Source organism: Balearica regulorum, chromosome 12, assembly GCF_011004875.1.
Source record: "Balearica regulorum gibbericeps isolate bBalReg1 chromosome 12, bBalReg1.pri, whole genome shotgun sequence".
Classification (NCBI taxonomy): Eukaryota; Metazoa; Chordata; class Aves; order Gruiformes; family Gruidae; genus Balearica; species Balearica regulorum.
In genome coordinates this window covers 7,319,059-7,334,114 of record NC_046195.1, presented here as the reverse complement: position 1 = coordinate 7,334,114, position 15,056 = coordinate 7,319,059, and the positions used below count along the sequence as shown (strand labels likewise).

General features: G+C 39.3%; 1 protein-coding gene across 3 annotated transcripts in view; it reads right to left on the bottom strand.

The window, feature by feature from the left end:
• THSD4 (thrombospondin type 1 domain containing 4) overlaps window positions 1–15,056 on the bottom strand; it is a 307,576-nt gene that overhangs the window by 227,901 nt on the left and 64,619 nt on the right. For all 3 annotated transcript variants that reach the window (XM_075763902.1, XM_075763901.1, XM_075763904.1), the window contains exon 6: window positions 6,638–6,740. In XM_075763902.1, the coding sequence (XP_075620017.1) occupies window positions 6,638–6,740 (103 nt within the window). The remainder of the gene's footprint in view (window positions 1–6,637; window positions 6,741–15,056) is intronic.

Here is a 15,056-nt window from a genome sequence, read left to right as displayed (position 1 = left end):
TATAAGCCTATATACCCTTGTCTGCACAAAGCCCGAGCAAATGAGCCAAAGCCTCCCAAACCCTGAAACATCAGCAAAACTCCTCTGTGCTTACAGCTGGTTGTCAAGGATCTGTAGGCAGTGTCTGCATTGTCCTGTTAACTGTACTCACTGTAACTCTCCAAAGCGCCCTCTTACTTCTGGGTACTCCATTCCAGAAGTGCTTGCACCTCTCAGGACCTGACCAATATTTTTTAAGAGATCAATTAGGCTCTTCTTCCATTTATAATTACTTAAATCATATTAATCAGAGCTCATTCAGTGTCTTCAGTGTCACCAATTACCAGCAGACCAGAGAAATTTCTAACATCTAAATTGGGCCACTACATTTTGATCTGTTATGAGAAGCTATTTTGTCATTCAAAATGAGTGAAACCTCTTGTTACAAATCCAGCAACAAAAACCAGAAATACATAAGCATAGCAGCCCTGCATTAGACTTCAGTCTCCATTCTAATACGAAAAATGAATTCAGTCTAAATCATAAATGTCTCTCATCTGACACAAAGTACTGAAGATGCAGTATTTGCTAGCCAGCTATGAAAGTTACACATTTCATTTTCTTCAGAGCTTATATTTTTCCCAGCTGTAGCTGGGAGACACCTACAGCTAGAAGTCAGGTTACTAGAAGGTATTTTAAAACAAAAGTAAACTCAGAACGGATTTTACAGCTTGCACAGATCTACCTCTACAGTGAGTTCTCCTCTGAACACAACACAGGCTGCAGGATGGAGCGTGAACATGAAAGTCATTTTAGAGAAAGAGTACCATGAAGTCCAGCATGAAAACCATTCAGACCAAATATCCTTCCATCCAAAGTCTGGATTCTGATACATTCCAAGCAAAGAGAAGCCAGCTGAAATTGCCCAACCACCCTGCCACAAGGCTGGGTGCTGACACCCGGTGCCTGTCAGCCACTTTCACTCCTGTCGATTTTGAATCACTCATTATGGTGCCCATCAGTAGCTAGGTTTGGCAACAACAGTATTGGGGGAGACTGGGGACCCATTTCCCCCCCCCCCCCCACAGAAAATGCAGCAGTGACATTTGTGCCGTTTCATATACGGTACTGCTGCTTTCTGCTACAGGAATTTTTATCCCAGTTGAAACTCAGCCTGACTCAAACCCTGTTCCTCCAAAGAGCAACGTGGTGTACAGATTCCATACCACTTCTGTCTCTCAGCAATCCAATAGAAAAATAAAGAGAATTTGTAAGAGGAAGCCAGACCTAGCAATCAGAAGGAACCAAATGAACCCTGCCAGGCCTTGCAGAGATCCCTCTCACTGCCAGAGTTCACCTACTCTGGCCGACCCTGCGGATCCCACACAGGTGAACAGCACTGCCCTCCAGGCAACAGTGGGGAGCAGAGGCCTCTTCATGCCCTCTGGGCAGGCCTTCAAGGCTCTAGCAACTAACAATTTAAAAAGCTTTCAAGATCTGAACATGGCTCTGTTCCTAGAAACTCGTTTGACTTGATAGAGTATTTTAAGCCAAAGACATCTTGCCTCTACCAAGTGGAACTAAATCATCTGTACAGCCACCACCATGATGATCCTGTAGCCACATCCTCATTCCTATTATTACCTTTGTTAGCTAGCATCCAGTGAGCTCTACCACAAGTTACAGCTGCAAATGTAAAAGAGCACATACATTTGAAACAGCAAGAATTCCCGCTGTCAGTGCAATGCAGGGAAATAAGCGTGCTGCCCTGCAAACAAGCACGTTCACCTGCAAGTGGAGCACTGAATCTAGGGCTGGTTTTCAACAAAAAGCAAACAAAAACATCATGTAGAGAACATGCTTAGTCAAGTCTGCATTTTAGAAAACTTCCCATTAAAATTTTGCTCTAAAATAACAAAATGAAAAAAAACCTCAAAAACAAAAAGAGAATAATTTCCATTAAAATCTTGCATTTCTTTTACTATGAGGGAAGGAGACAAAGTCTCAATACCTTCTAGGGGCAAATCATGTCTGACTTTCACTGGACCTGGCTCTGATTTGCAAAAACCTCTTTTTTTTAAGAAAGTGAAATTGTCTCTTGGGAGAAAATGCTCAGACTCTGTAGTATTTTTTTCTGCTTGTAAATTGCTATGTTTAAAAGGAAGAAAAAAGCCAAGTCCCCAAAGAATACATTTTTAGCTATTTCAGGTGTTACACACCAGAGATGCAATCACAGCTCCTCCTAGACTTCCAAGTCCTCTTCCACTCCTGAAGCAGGCAGAGGCTCCCCTTGTGGTTACCCACACCAAAGAGCAGCACAGGCCGGAAAGCTGAACATCCCTGCAGGACTCTGCATCTCAAGAGAGCAGAGCACGCGGTGCAGAGCCACGGTGTGCTCTTTGCACATGTATCACTCCTACACCTGCCTGGCACAGGTGTAATTCTAACTGCTCTAACAGAATCCCATGGCTAGGATTGCAGTATCAAATACTGTCTATTACCAAAGCCTGGCTGTCATTATGAAACACAACTCAAAACAAGAAGGACTTCCAGTTGACCAGGATTTTCTGCAGTTACTGATTTGAAAATACTTTATTTGACAATGTATTTTGGATATAAAACTATCCGGGTACCCTCCTGAAGATGAAGTATCACAGATTTTCCTGGAGAGAACTTTATTTCTTCTTTAACCTCATACAGGATTTCTGACCAAAAAAAATCTGCAATTGTCTCCCCTCCTCTCAAAAAAAGCAGCTATTCTTCACTGAGAGAGACTCCTGTGGTCAGATCCCCACTGAGTTATCCTTTTCAATGAAGCAATAGGTTTTCTCCTTTCAATACATTCTTTTGATACAGCCATCAAAATATCAAACACTTTAGGTTATGAATTTTTCACCACAATTAAACCTAAAAGTTGGCTAAAATAAAGAGTACAAATTAAAGAGTTCATTATCAGAATGCTTAAAACATGTATTGCTTCTGTAGATTTAAACTTCCTTACAAGTTTCATGGCTGCGTCACTGTGATGTCTTCCCTCTGTCACAACTGGATCCTTCCTCTCAAATCCTGCCCTTAAAGTCCTTACGTGCTATTGGTTCTCCAACACAAACTAGGGCTTTTTCATTAAATACTCTAAATTCATAGGGTTTATAGTCCCTTTAATATGGCTTTTTTAATAAAGACAAAAGTTTGTGTTGGAGCAGTAGCAGATAAAACAGGGGTTAGAAATGCAGCTGCACCAATCTGAACAAGGGAGAAACAAAAATATGTGTATTTTTAAAATAATAATTATTACACTTAACTCACCATCAAGACAGGGCTGTAAATTATGGTTTAGCTGCCCTTATTGATCCAACATAAACACTAGGAGTAAGCTGTGCTACGCAGGGGAGGGAAAAAGAAATGATCGTGGCATGTTTTAGATCCCCTGAGTCATCTTTCCTGGCACAGGGCAGAGTGAGTCAAAGCTGCTGTGTAGGAAGCAAGGAGATGGAGGTGGGCTGAGCTGGCTCAGCATTGGCTGTGTCTTGTCAATGGCAGTTTGAAAAGGGAAGCATCAAAGCTAATACATCCTAAGTCTTTGGGGCCACATTGTAGGAGAAGTCATGCTGTCCGCAGAATATGCCTTCAGCCACGTGCTTGCTGGGGTACCAAGCTCTTTTTTCTGCCTAAATGCATGGTACGAAGTGCCAAAGTTGTACAGCTCTGAAACTTCCTTTTGGGCAACTTCACAATGCCGAACGTGACATAGTATATACTGAATGTTCATGATTTGAAGTGAAGAGGTATAGCTCTGCAAGTCTTCACTATACCCACAACAGATAAAACCAGGACTGAGGCATGACTACATTAGAAACAAACATTATTAGATCATGTTGAACATGAGTCAACAGTGTGCCCAGGCTGCCAGGAAGGCCAACCATATCCTGGGGTGCATCAAGCATGGCATCGCTAGCTGGTCTAGGGAAGGGATTGTCCCACTCTACACTGCACTGGTGCGGCCTCACCTCAAGTACTGCATGCAGTTTTGGGCGCCACAGCACAAAAAGGACATAAAACTATTGGAGAGTGTCCAAAGGAGGGCAACAAAGATGGTGAAGGGTCTGCAGGGGAAGACGTAGGAGGACAGGCTTAAGTCCCCTGGTTTGTTCAGACTGGAGAAGAGGAGACTGAGGGGAGACCTCATCGCGGCCTACAGCTTCCTCACAAGGGGGAGCGAAGGGGCAGGCGTTCATCATCTCCCTCTGGTGACCAGTGATAGAACCCAAGGGAACGGAATGAAGCTGCGATGGGGGCGGTTTAGGTTGGATATCAGGAAAAGGTTCTTCACCGAGAGGGTGGTTGGGCACTGGAAGAGGCTCCCCAGGGAAGTGGTCACAGCACCGAGCTTGACTGAGTTCAAGAAGCGTCTGGATAACGCTCTCAGTCATATGCGCTGATTCAGCTGGTCCTGTGTGGAGCCAGGAGTTGGACTCGATGATCCTTATGGGTCCCTTCCAACTCAGGATATTCTATGATTCTAGATCAATTGGGAGTTCGATATGAACCTACCTTAGTCTGCACTGACTCATGTTGAAATAAAACTAGGTAACATCAATTGTGGATCAAAGCTGCTGATCTAAAGGAACTACAGAGCGCATGCTAGCATGCTAAGTACCCACAGAAATGTCCATTTCTGGGTATAGGAAAAAGGAACTTCACATACTTGCAACACTCCTTCAGTCTCCTGAAAAATAAATGAACAGTGACTTCCAATACTTCCTTCAGGACATATTTGGAAGGGTCTTCATTGTTACAAAATAGGCATTTTGCCTTTGTGCAATGAGGCAAGGCAGAGAACCCAGAAAGCTGGCTCAGAATGAGCTATTCGCGCAATGCAGTCCAGCAAGGGATTCCCTCAGTCCCCCAAGAGCAATACAGTGACAGCAGTACGTGCGGTCTTCCAGCTGACACACCCAGCTGCTGATGCGTCTTTCACTTTAAAACTTAGTATCAGGCTCTATACTACAGGATAGACTGACCTCAGTTTATTAACAGCAAAAATTCACCAGTAGCTACCACACTTTTGACCTCCTAAACCTATTAGGATGAAGGGAGGAGGAATAAAAATATGAGAACCAGGAGGAACCCCTGCATTACGAAAGAAACTTTCCTATTCCTTTTCCAAATGTCTTATTTTGCCTCCCTTTGGGAGCTGGGAAAGCAACTTAGAACAATGAGTTAAAGACTGAAGGGAAGTAAAACCTACACAGAGCACTAACTGCCTCAGAGCAGACCACTGACAGTGAAGATGTGCGTAATCAGGTAAATCTTGCCACTACGTCAATTTTAGGACATACAGGAGCAGGGTACTGCCATAAAGATAAATCATAGTACACCGAAGCCTTTATTTGTAATGATGTCTTCCAGCAAAGAGAAATCCCTGCAAACACTGACTGCAAGACATTAAAAGCCATGGAATAAGGTATTACTTCAATTGTGTGGCATTGCATTATATGTAGCTACTTACACAGAAGTCAATAAAAGCCATATTCAAGAGACACTTAAAAAATACGGGTAAATTCTCTTCCTTCTACTTTGTTCTTCTCAAATCTAGAAAGGATAAGTAGATGGGCCCATATCCTGCAGTTTAAAGTGTTACGGTGAGACTGAGCCTCCATTTGGAGGGGAGACATTGCACAGAACTTCTGGTACAGAGCACACACCGCCTGTTGGTAAAGGAGTCTGTGGGTAATGAAGTCATTCTAGTACTCTCCTGCTAGTGATTCACGCCAAGCGATAGAATGGTCTCAGAATAATGAAGATAGCTAGTCCACAGTATGCGAATGTATTTCTCTATGCATAAATCCTCTTTGGTCTTTGAAGTTTTGTGGAAAACAACTTTTTAAAAATGTTAATTTAAAAAATAAGCCATGAACTAATATCTCTGAATCCAGAGACATATTTAAAGAATAAATTATTTACCTCATAAATAATAATGAATATCAACTGAGGTGGGCCCAGCTCTTGTTTACAGAAAGACAAACAAAATAAATATTTCAAAACACATGTTTCTGGAGAAAGGTTATAACCCCCAAGTGACTGAGATCTTATCCTCCAAGGGTTAGGACTCTAGAGGAGTGGCAGACCACTACCTTGCGTTCCAGGACAATCAGTTCACCATGCAGCTGGGGAAGTCCATAGCACAGGTATCCCTCCCACAGTCACCATCCCAACTGTCAAACATGCCATTAGAAAATACAAATTAGACAGCCATAGAGTCCTGAAATTAATGTATAAGGACCATGAATCACATGGGAAGCTGCCATAAAAAAAAATTAACTCTGTTGACTGAAATGGAGCCATACTGAGACTTTGTCATCAAAAATAAATATATAAAAAAAAGATTAAAAAAAAAAGTAGCTGAAATACTGTTGCAACACTATACAGAGCCAATGATAAACCAGTCAAAGACTTACATGCTTTCATTCCTGTAAAATATAAGAAATATTGATGTAAGATTATCTACTTGTCTGCCCATGAATAAATGCAGCAGACAGAGTAAAATGAGCAAGACTCAAACAGCCAAAGCCTGATGGCTTCCAATGGGTAAAAATTACATTTGCCTTTCCAAAACACAATCTGTATAATAATGCAAAACCAAGTTGTATTCCCTTACCTTCTGCAAAAGGTTCCCATTCATAAAACCGACCCATAAATGGCTTGTTATTGTATGATGCACATTGCACTTCTCTAATATTTCTGCTGCTTTCAGGACACATCTGTTTAAATAAAAAAACAGTCACATTATAATCCATAACAATGTTGTTATTGCTTTCTCATTAACTCACTTTAGAAGGTTAATGAAGGCCCTGCCAAATTCTAATCCAGATCAGCAGTATTAGCATCTGGAGATTCTTTGTCTTTAAAACAGGTAACAAACAGTGTGCTTTTAACTAAGCGTATCAAAACTTCCTGTAGAAAAAAAAAACTGAAGGAAAAAAAAAAGGCAAATTTTTTTATTGAGCTGTTATTTTCCTCAGCAAAAAGATGACACTTCAAGATAAATTCAATAAATTAGATCCAAATCATTTCCTTTCCACAATAGCTTCACATTTTTCATTATTAATTTTCTGGACTCAGATTCAACAGAGTTGAAACACTTAACATACATGCTTCCATAAGTTACTAAAAGCTGGCCACACCAGCTTCTTATTCTTATCCTATGCTTCAATACCATATTACCACTTTTTCTTTTTACATGCTGCTATGACAGTCACTGCATTACTTTGTATTTTAACTTGTGCCTTCAAATGCTAACTTCAGAGTTCTTGAAGCTAAATAGTGGTCACTTCCAATGCAAGCCTTTGGCAGACAAGCCTTGTTTAGATGTGAAGCAGATTCCAAAAGTAAATACAAGTTAAATACTTAAATACTTAATTACTTTGTTCTGCCTGTATCCTCGCACTACAGCAGTTACAGCAAACGACTACTCCGTGTGTGGGCACACAGAAAGGGGAGAAAGATTTCTAGAAAAGGCAGGGGTTAATTAGAACAATTTCTATGCTTGGAGAAAATAGACAAGCTTTGGTCACAGATGCATTTTTTTCAGGTAGCCTTTAGATGATCGAAATGGCTATTGAAAACACTATTTAAGAACAGTAGAAACCACATGAAGAACTGGACTAGAACAGCAGGGGTTTTTTTCTACAGGAGACAGATTTCAAGGGAAAACTACAGACAATATTATATGAAAGCAGCATGGCTAAATAACTTTTTGAAGGGAACAGCAAAAGAATCAGTAAGAGCTCTTGTTGCAAATGGAAGTCAGTTCTCTTATACTTGTATAGGGAGAAAGACTGGTCATCTTTGCAGTGAAAGCACACCAGAGGTCCCAGAGGAGTTCTTGCTTTGTATCCATCATCTGCATTTGAAGATTTTTGTAACTGGATCAGTGAAATGTCAAAGCCAAGAGTTTTCAAGTGGGCTATAAACTGTACCAAAGACACGCCTGGGGGAAGGTTCACGGACTACTTTATCTTCTATTAGAATCATGGCAACAAATCTTCTAGAATAAACACTGTTTCTGGCCAAACAGCCATCTGTACTTTGTTCACCCACCCTTCTGAGATCTCCAAGTACATGCAAATATTGCTTTCCTCAACAAACTCTCTACTAAAAAAACCAAACAAAAAAGCTTCCCTGAAAACAGGACCATGAGCCACCAAACTCCTTTGGAAGGGTGGAACCAAAAGTCTTTCTAGTGCCAAATGCAGAAAGCAAAGCTATATTCCCACAACTGAAATACACATCCTTACATCTGTGACACAGCAATGCAGCCACAACCACCAACTAACCAAGGCTAGGAAGCTTACATTTTTCATGGAAAACAATCATAGCACATGTCCTAAAGGTGAAGGAACAGAACCTGAGCTGGCATAAATTAAGGTCATTACATTAAATTACAGCAGAACTACATCAGTTTGCACCAGCAAAGAACCCAGCCTGAAGGGTTTCTTTTTGGAACACTTTTCCCTTTTTCTTTTGGCAGACGTTTTCTGACAGTCTATTGTGAAGTTTTGCTGTTTCTTGTTTTTCCTTTTCTGAGCCTTGAGCTTGTGCTCTTGCGTACCAGCATTTCTGCTCATAAACCATTTCCTGTGCACACCATTCATACCAACTGCAGACAACATATGAATAAAAAGATCAAAATATTCATTGCTGTTGCCAAAATATAGTGACACTCGACCCTTCTAAGATCATTTTTATACAGCTACAATTTCTGTTTTTAAACTTACTGAAAGTTGCCCACAGGACAGAGGCTCCATTGCTTTAAAGCAGGACAAAGGACTGACAAATACACTAAACACTGTGGGATCAAGCTGAAATCAGAAGAAAAGGCTAACTCAGTAATGTCCCTGCTACTTTAAAAGTCCCAACTCAGTTGTCCTTCCTCCACTTCTTTCATCGAAGTTTAATTACAAAATAAAATTTTGAGTAAAAAATTGAGTGACTTAGTCTGCAAAAACTCTTTGCTTTATTCTTTATACAGATTATACTCATTTTAAAGTGTCTTTTAAAAATATTTTATGAAAGCGTTAAATACAAGGTGCGACTAGTCAAACTTACAGTTCATGAATCACCAAGGCTTAAAAGAGTTATACTATACTCTACATATACACTAGTTAACATCTATACATCATTTATTAACCCCACCTAAAATTCTTAATGCATAGCTGAATGAAATGACAGTTTTACACTGCCTACTGCTCAGCTCCCCTGAAAATGAAATCCTTGAGCCTTTCGCAGAAGAGCTAAGAGTGCCAGGCACTTTCTCTTGGCCTCTCTGGCTTTTTAGCACATCTTTTAGGCAGAAAATACACTGTTATCACTAAAAGGAAAAAGCATGACCCTATACAATCAAAAGCAAAACTTTAGCATAGGGGTTTCTGTAGATCCTCATTTTTTATTTATTCCCTAAGGGTACAATCTATTTTTACGCTTTTATTTAATTACTATTTTTGTCACAAACACAGGTAGCCTGACTATAAAACTCCTAAGACAACAGCAACAAGCATCTGTGAGGAGAAGGTGACAACCCCAAAGAAAGCTCACATTTACAACGTCTAACAGGTGTACCTTACAGAGTTCATCATTTGCTTCCTAGCTCCCACACATGGCTGGGAGCCACTGGAAGATGACCAAGGACAAAGCCAGGCTTTCCCATAGCCCAGTCCCCTGCAACATGAGCAGGTCACACCTGCGCCTGGCCCACTCTCTGCCCAAGGGTCTGCCCATGACAGAGTCCCTACATGCTGCCTGGCCCTCCGCCAAACAAATAGCAATTTTGCTTTAAAAAGCTGGCATGCTGGCATGTTTACAGATGAAGAATGTTCTAAGCCAGAGTACTAGGATTTAAACAACCTGGATCTCTTTCCAAAATCTTCCAGAGGCTGTCAGAATGAGCTTTGCTAAAATATTTAACCTTACTGTGTGATTCTCCCTCAGTTCCCTCTAGTAATGACTGCATTAGGATTGTACTACCTGGTACGCAACGGAAAACAATTTTTTGGAAAATAAAATGTTGAGTTTGATCCATTGTTTTGTTAATGACAGATCTGGAATTTCATTTTTTCCTCAAAAGCTTCATTTTGGCTTGTGATTACTGAGGGAGTTATCTAAAGTTTTTCACAGAGGTTTTGTTATAAAACCAGGGTGACCTCTTTGGACGTTTGTAAAAAAAGAAATAAAATCTCCTTTTAAAACCAGGTCAGTAGCGGCCAGATCAGCAAAAAATATATGTTACATTTACTAAGATAAATCTCAGATTCCATCATGTAGAAGTGGATATAAATTATCTAGAAAACTATACCGTCTGCTGGGAGAGGTTTTTTTTTAATTATTATTCTTTCAGTTGTGCACTTTAAAATTAGAAACAGCACCTAGAAGCCATAATTTTGTAGGCTTTTAGATGATGTGTATCCTACTTAAAATATGCTGCTTGGAAAAAACAATGCTGTATATAAAACGTGCGGGACTTTAATCAGCTAAGTACCGTGAAAACGCCCAGCATTTTCTCACAAAGTAAGAAGACACTTCCAGAGCTTCCACTGCTGCATTTTGATGTGGCTGTTTCAATGAGTATGACATCTCAGCCAACTTTTCTTCCTGTATTTTCAGAATGTGGAATTAACAGCAGCAGCACAGCACTGCGTTGATGAGGCAGACAGTGCTTCAGACAAAAAACATTTTAGAAGTATCCCTTTGTGTTTTGGGACCTCAGGCCAAATTTCTTCAAATGCACTGTGTCTGCAGTTGATAGAAACTTTGCACTTCTGAAACAGTAGCTTTATTTATGCTTCAATTTCATCTGAGATATGCAGATACAAAAATATTCTAAGGGACAGCAACACACAGTACTTCTCTTTGTCATGTGCCATTCCAGCTTTCTCAAAATGAGCTGCTAGTACAGCAAAGCTGGAAAACAAAGAAACCACCCTACTTGCTTTTTAGCTTTTGGGAAACATTCGAAAAGCACAAGTTTTTAATAAACCTTTGACACTTTGGTTAATTAATGAAGTGTTGGAAAAACACCAGAAAATGATCAGCCTGCCAACAGATGTGCGCTCACACTGGATGCATGCCTGCCATTAGCAAAACTGTTTCAAAGCTGCACTGAGATAATGCACTTCTGGAAATGCATAAATGGGTCATTTTGATCCTAAAACCACCTCTAAAGGCAATTAAAACATTAAGATTCTTATGACCTACAGTAACTGGCAAACTCTTTCCAAGGCCCCATAGTCCTTCTGGATTCTCCAGGCTCAGGCATAATTCATAACCAATATTTTCTGTATGTGCAATATTATATATTAAATTAAGTCCAAGTAACCTAGTTGCACTTGAGTTTTCATTTCTGCAGTGGTTCTATCTAATCATATTAATCCTTTGACATTCCAAAGGATAAACACATGTCCAAAGAAAAATAATTAAAATACTTGTTTCTGAAACACTAATCTGAAGATTCTTCTTTGATTTTCAGACCATACTCTTAAAAGTGGCATGTCCTTGCAATATGGATACTACTATAAATACTATACACAATCCACTACCTCTCCTGTGAACTCCGGCTCTGAAGTGCTGGTGCCTTGATCCTCCTGAAACCTATGGAAGTTCCATGTCTATAACTGAAAGCAGGAACTGGCATCCTTCAAATTTTAATTCTTCTGCTAAATTGTTTCTCTTTGCATTGTCAAGGACTGTGCACGCCTGCATGAGTGTTACTTACTTAGAATGAAGGCAACCTACTTTTGTCTAGCTAAACACACACTGAAAGACAACAACAGATTCATTTAAACTACTGGAGACTCTCTTATTCCCCAATAATTCTGATTTTTAAAAATGGCAAAAGAACATGAAGACAATTGTCTGCCAACTAAAAAAGAAATAAGGTATATTAAATGTGTCTAGATATCAGCCAGATTTTTTACTGAAATGGGATTAATGCTTCTGAAAAACAAAAATACGCATGAAACTAAAATGCCAAATTTCTAAAATTATGTGAAGAACAGCTCTGCAGTAAAAATAGTGCTAGCCAGCTCTAGTTACAGTCCATGACCACAGACAGTACACTATAAAAGTCTGGCTTTACATGGAATGAAAATTAACATCTGTGAATGCAGTGGTATCTGGACAAGTTTATGAGGAAAGAGCACCTGTATTGCCGAAATCTCAGCACTGCCTCAAGCAATGAATTTACACCTACGTGTCTGTTGCAATGGAGATTAAGTTTAGTTACGACAATCATCATAAACTACTAACTTTTTGCAATAACCAGAGAGAGATTCTGAAGCGATGCAAAGGCTAAGGGAGCAAGTAATACAGGGTCACAGCCTTTCTCTTTCCCCTTACTGCTTTCAGGGGGTGCCTGTCATAGATGGAAAAGACCTCAGAGGTGTGCACAATACAAAATCATTATATTTCTGCCCAAACTCCATTCAGCTAGTAACGAGCTCGTGTTTGGAATAAGGAAGATGCTCTGTGACAGAGCTGCACACCAGGGTGCCTCCCTTCCCTGAAGTATGTGCTGGCTCCCACCACCGTGGGTAAGGGAACTGCTACCATCTCTTCTGGAACTTAAGGACCATTTTTTCCATTCATGATTTCAGCTTGGCACCAAGAAAGTCCTCTGAATTTACCTAGAAAAGTCTTTGAAGTGTTACCCAAAGGTAATCTTTATTAACTTTGCAATGTATCAGACAAAAAAAGACATTAATGCATAATGTGGCAAGTGTATCTATTACTGCTCTACCTTTTTTCTCTTCCATAGCACTTTACAGCTTAAAACACAGTACATCTAATAATAGGGAAGAAAGATCAACCAAACAGATGGAAAAAGAAGTATTTCTGCTTAACTTTACAGGCTTTTTTAAAATTCTCATTGACAGATCCATCAATTAGATTGAAATAACATATTTTATTTAAGATTTTCAATAACTTGTAAAAGATTCAAGTCCAGCTTTGGTTTTAAATAAAATGTTAGCCACTCATCCTTCCCACACAAAGCATCTACACTGATCTAATGTGCATGACTGGAAATGTTTGGCACTATAAGCTTAGAAGGGGCTCACCAAAGAGCTATAGTAGGAAAATTAACAGTACAGTTCCGCAGTAGTACCAAAAATGTGTTAAGGAAATCATCCATTTCTATATATTACTAAAATTTTACAAATGCTATTCCAAAAAAACCCAAACTAAACAACAAAAAAACCCCCAATCTGAGAAACAATAATTGGTTCCTACATCTAAGTTTAACAATTAGAAAATGGAATAATAAGAATAATAACAAATACTGATGACAGACCGTGCTGGAACAGAGTATCATCTGGTGTAAAGAATCTGCAAGTATGCTATGGAAGGCAGAGCTATGTCAATTCACACCTGCCAGTGATCTAGCTGGTTGACTGTTGCTAGTATTTTTTTGATCCAGCAAAAGACCAGATGACTATCAACTCATTCCAAAGCCATTTTTTTTCCAAAATGTAGTTTCTGTTTTACTGTCCCAAATTTCTTTTAGTGCCCAGTTCCCTGAGCGAAGAAGTACTTCAGTATTGAGACTGGAGTGCACATTCTTTACATGATCCCAATCAAGCATCAAAAGTTTGGCATTTGCAACAGAAATCATAACTGCTTTGCACAATGGCAGTTCTCAGTCTCAGCAGCAGTATCATTTTTCTATATAAATATACTGCATTAAAAAAAATCCAAATACAAGAATCCATCCATTCAAATATCTATTTATAGAAACACTACATAATGCTCAAGGTGCTTAAACTGCACACTATTGCCTCATTTAATGGGAAATCAATGAACAGTTATTTTCATTTGACACAACCTGGCTCATAGTCTGAAGAATGCCTTAACATAGAAGCTTTCAGCCTTGCTACAGATTGAGTGTCTCATTTGTCTACATTGTTCAAATACATCTGAAAAATAGAGTACATTTTAATAGTCCTCCTCAGAAAATGTTAGGTTCATGTACTAAGGATAGTTGCTTTAACATAATAGTAGTAGTATTCTTTATACTAGAAAAACCAGCCACACCAAAACCCTTTTTGAAAGGCATCACCCATATCAGCTTTGAAAGACCCTGAGACAAATACTTGATGCAACTCTAGTGAAATCAACAGACTTAAAGCAAAGATGATGTATCTAGTCTTCATAGTTTGTAGAAAATTATGCCAAAGTGATAAAACATCTACTGTAGGGTTCCAGCAATATTTTATTTCATTTTTTAAAAACATTGTTCTTAGAGCAGCCTATTCTTTCTGAGGTGCAGCCTTTATGTCACGTAGATTTCACTACTTCACTCTTCTATTCTACCAGCTTCATAGGTACGCAGGAGTAATCCTCTACCAGTTTTCTACATGAAAGCCTAATCAATTTAAATGGAAATTCAATTACATGCATTCCATTTCAATGACTGGTCTTTGTGTGGGAGGAGGAACTACCTGAATGGTTCCAGCAGAAGGACTGAAAGTTCAGGGAAGTTTCTCATTTGTATCACCATGATATTCCACTTTTTAATGGAAAATTCTTATTACAGCAATAATCACAATATTCTTAGAGAAGGATCTCTATTTTAAGCGACAACTAGGCAACAGAAATGTTTATGCAGTGTTATATGAGGCAGAAATGTAAAGGCACAGGGTGAATTCTGGTAAGTCTGTTAAGAGAATGCATTTTGTTCCTTTTTGTTATAAAAGAGACCTACAATGTGGAACAATTTGTTTTCCAAAAAAGTGAACAGTTGCAAAGCACCGTAAATGTAGCTTAAAAATTACTATAAGCTTGCAGGAGCCAACTGCAACAGCATTACTCCTAGTTTAGAGTTCTTGTTTCTGTCAAAACAGTTTCTGATACAACACACTCTTACACTGTTTTCTGCAATATATTCTTCCTTCCTAGGTCATACTATGTAAAAGAAAAAAAAAGGCACCTTTAACTAGCAGATACATTTGTCATATCTTATAATGCTTTGGTATAGCTACAGCTGGTAGCACTGTCCATTTACTTATGAGTTTGTCAAACTTTAACCA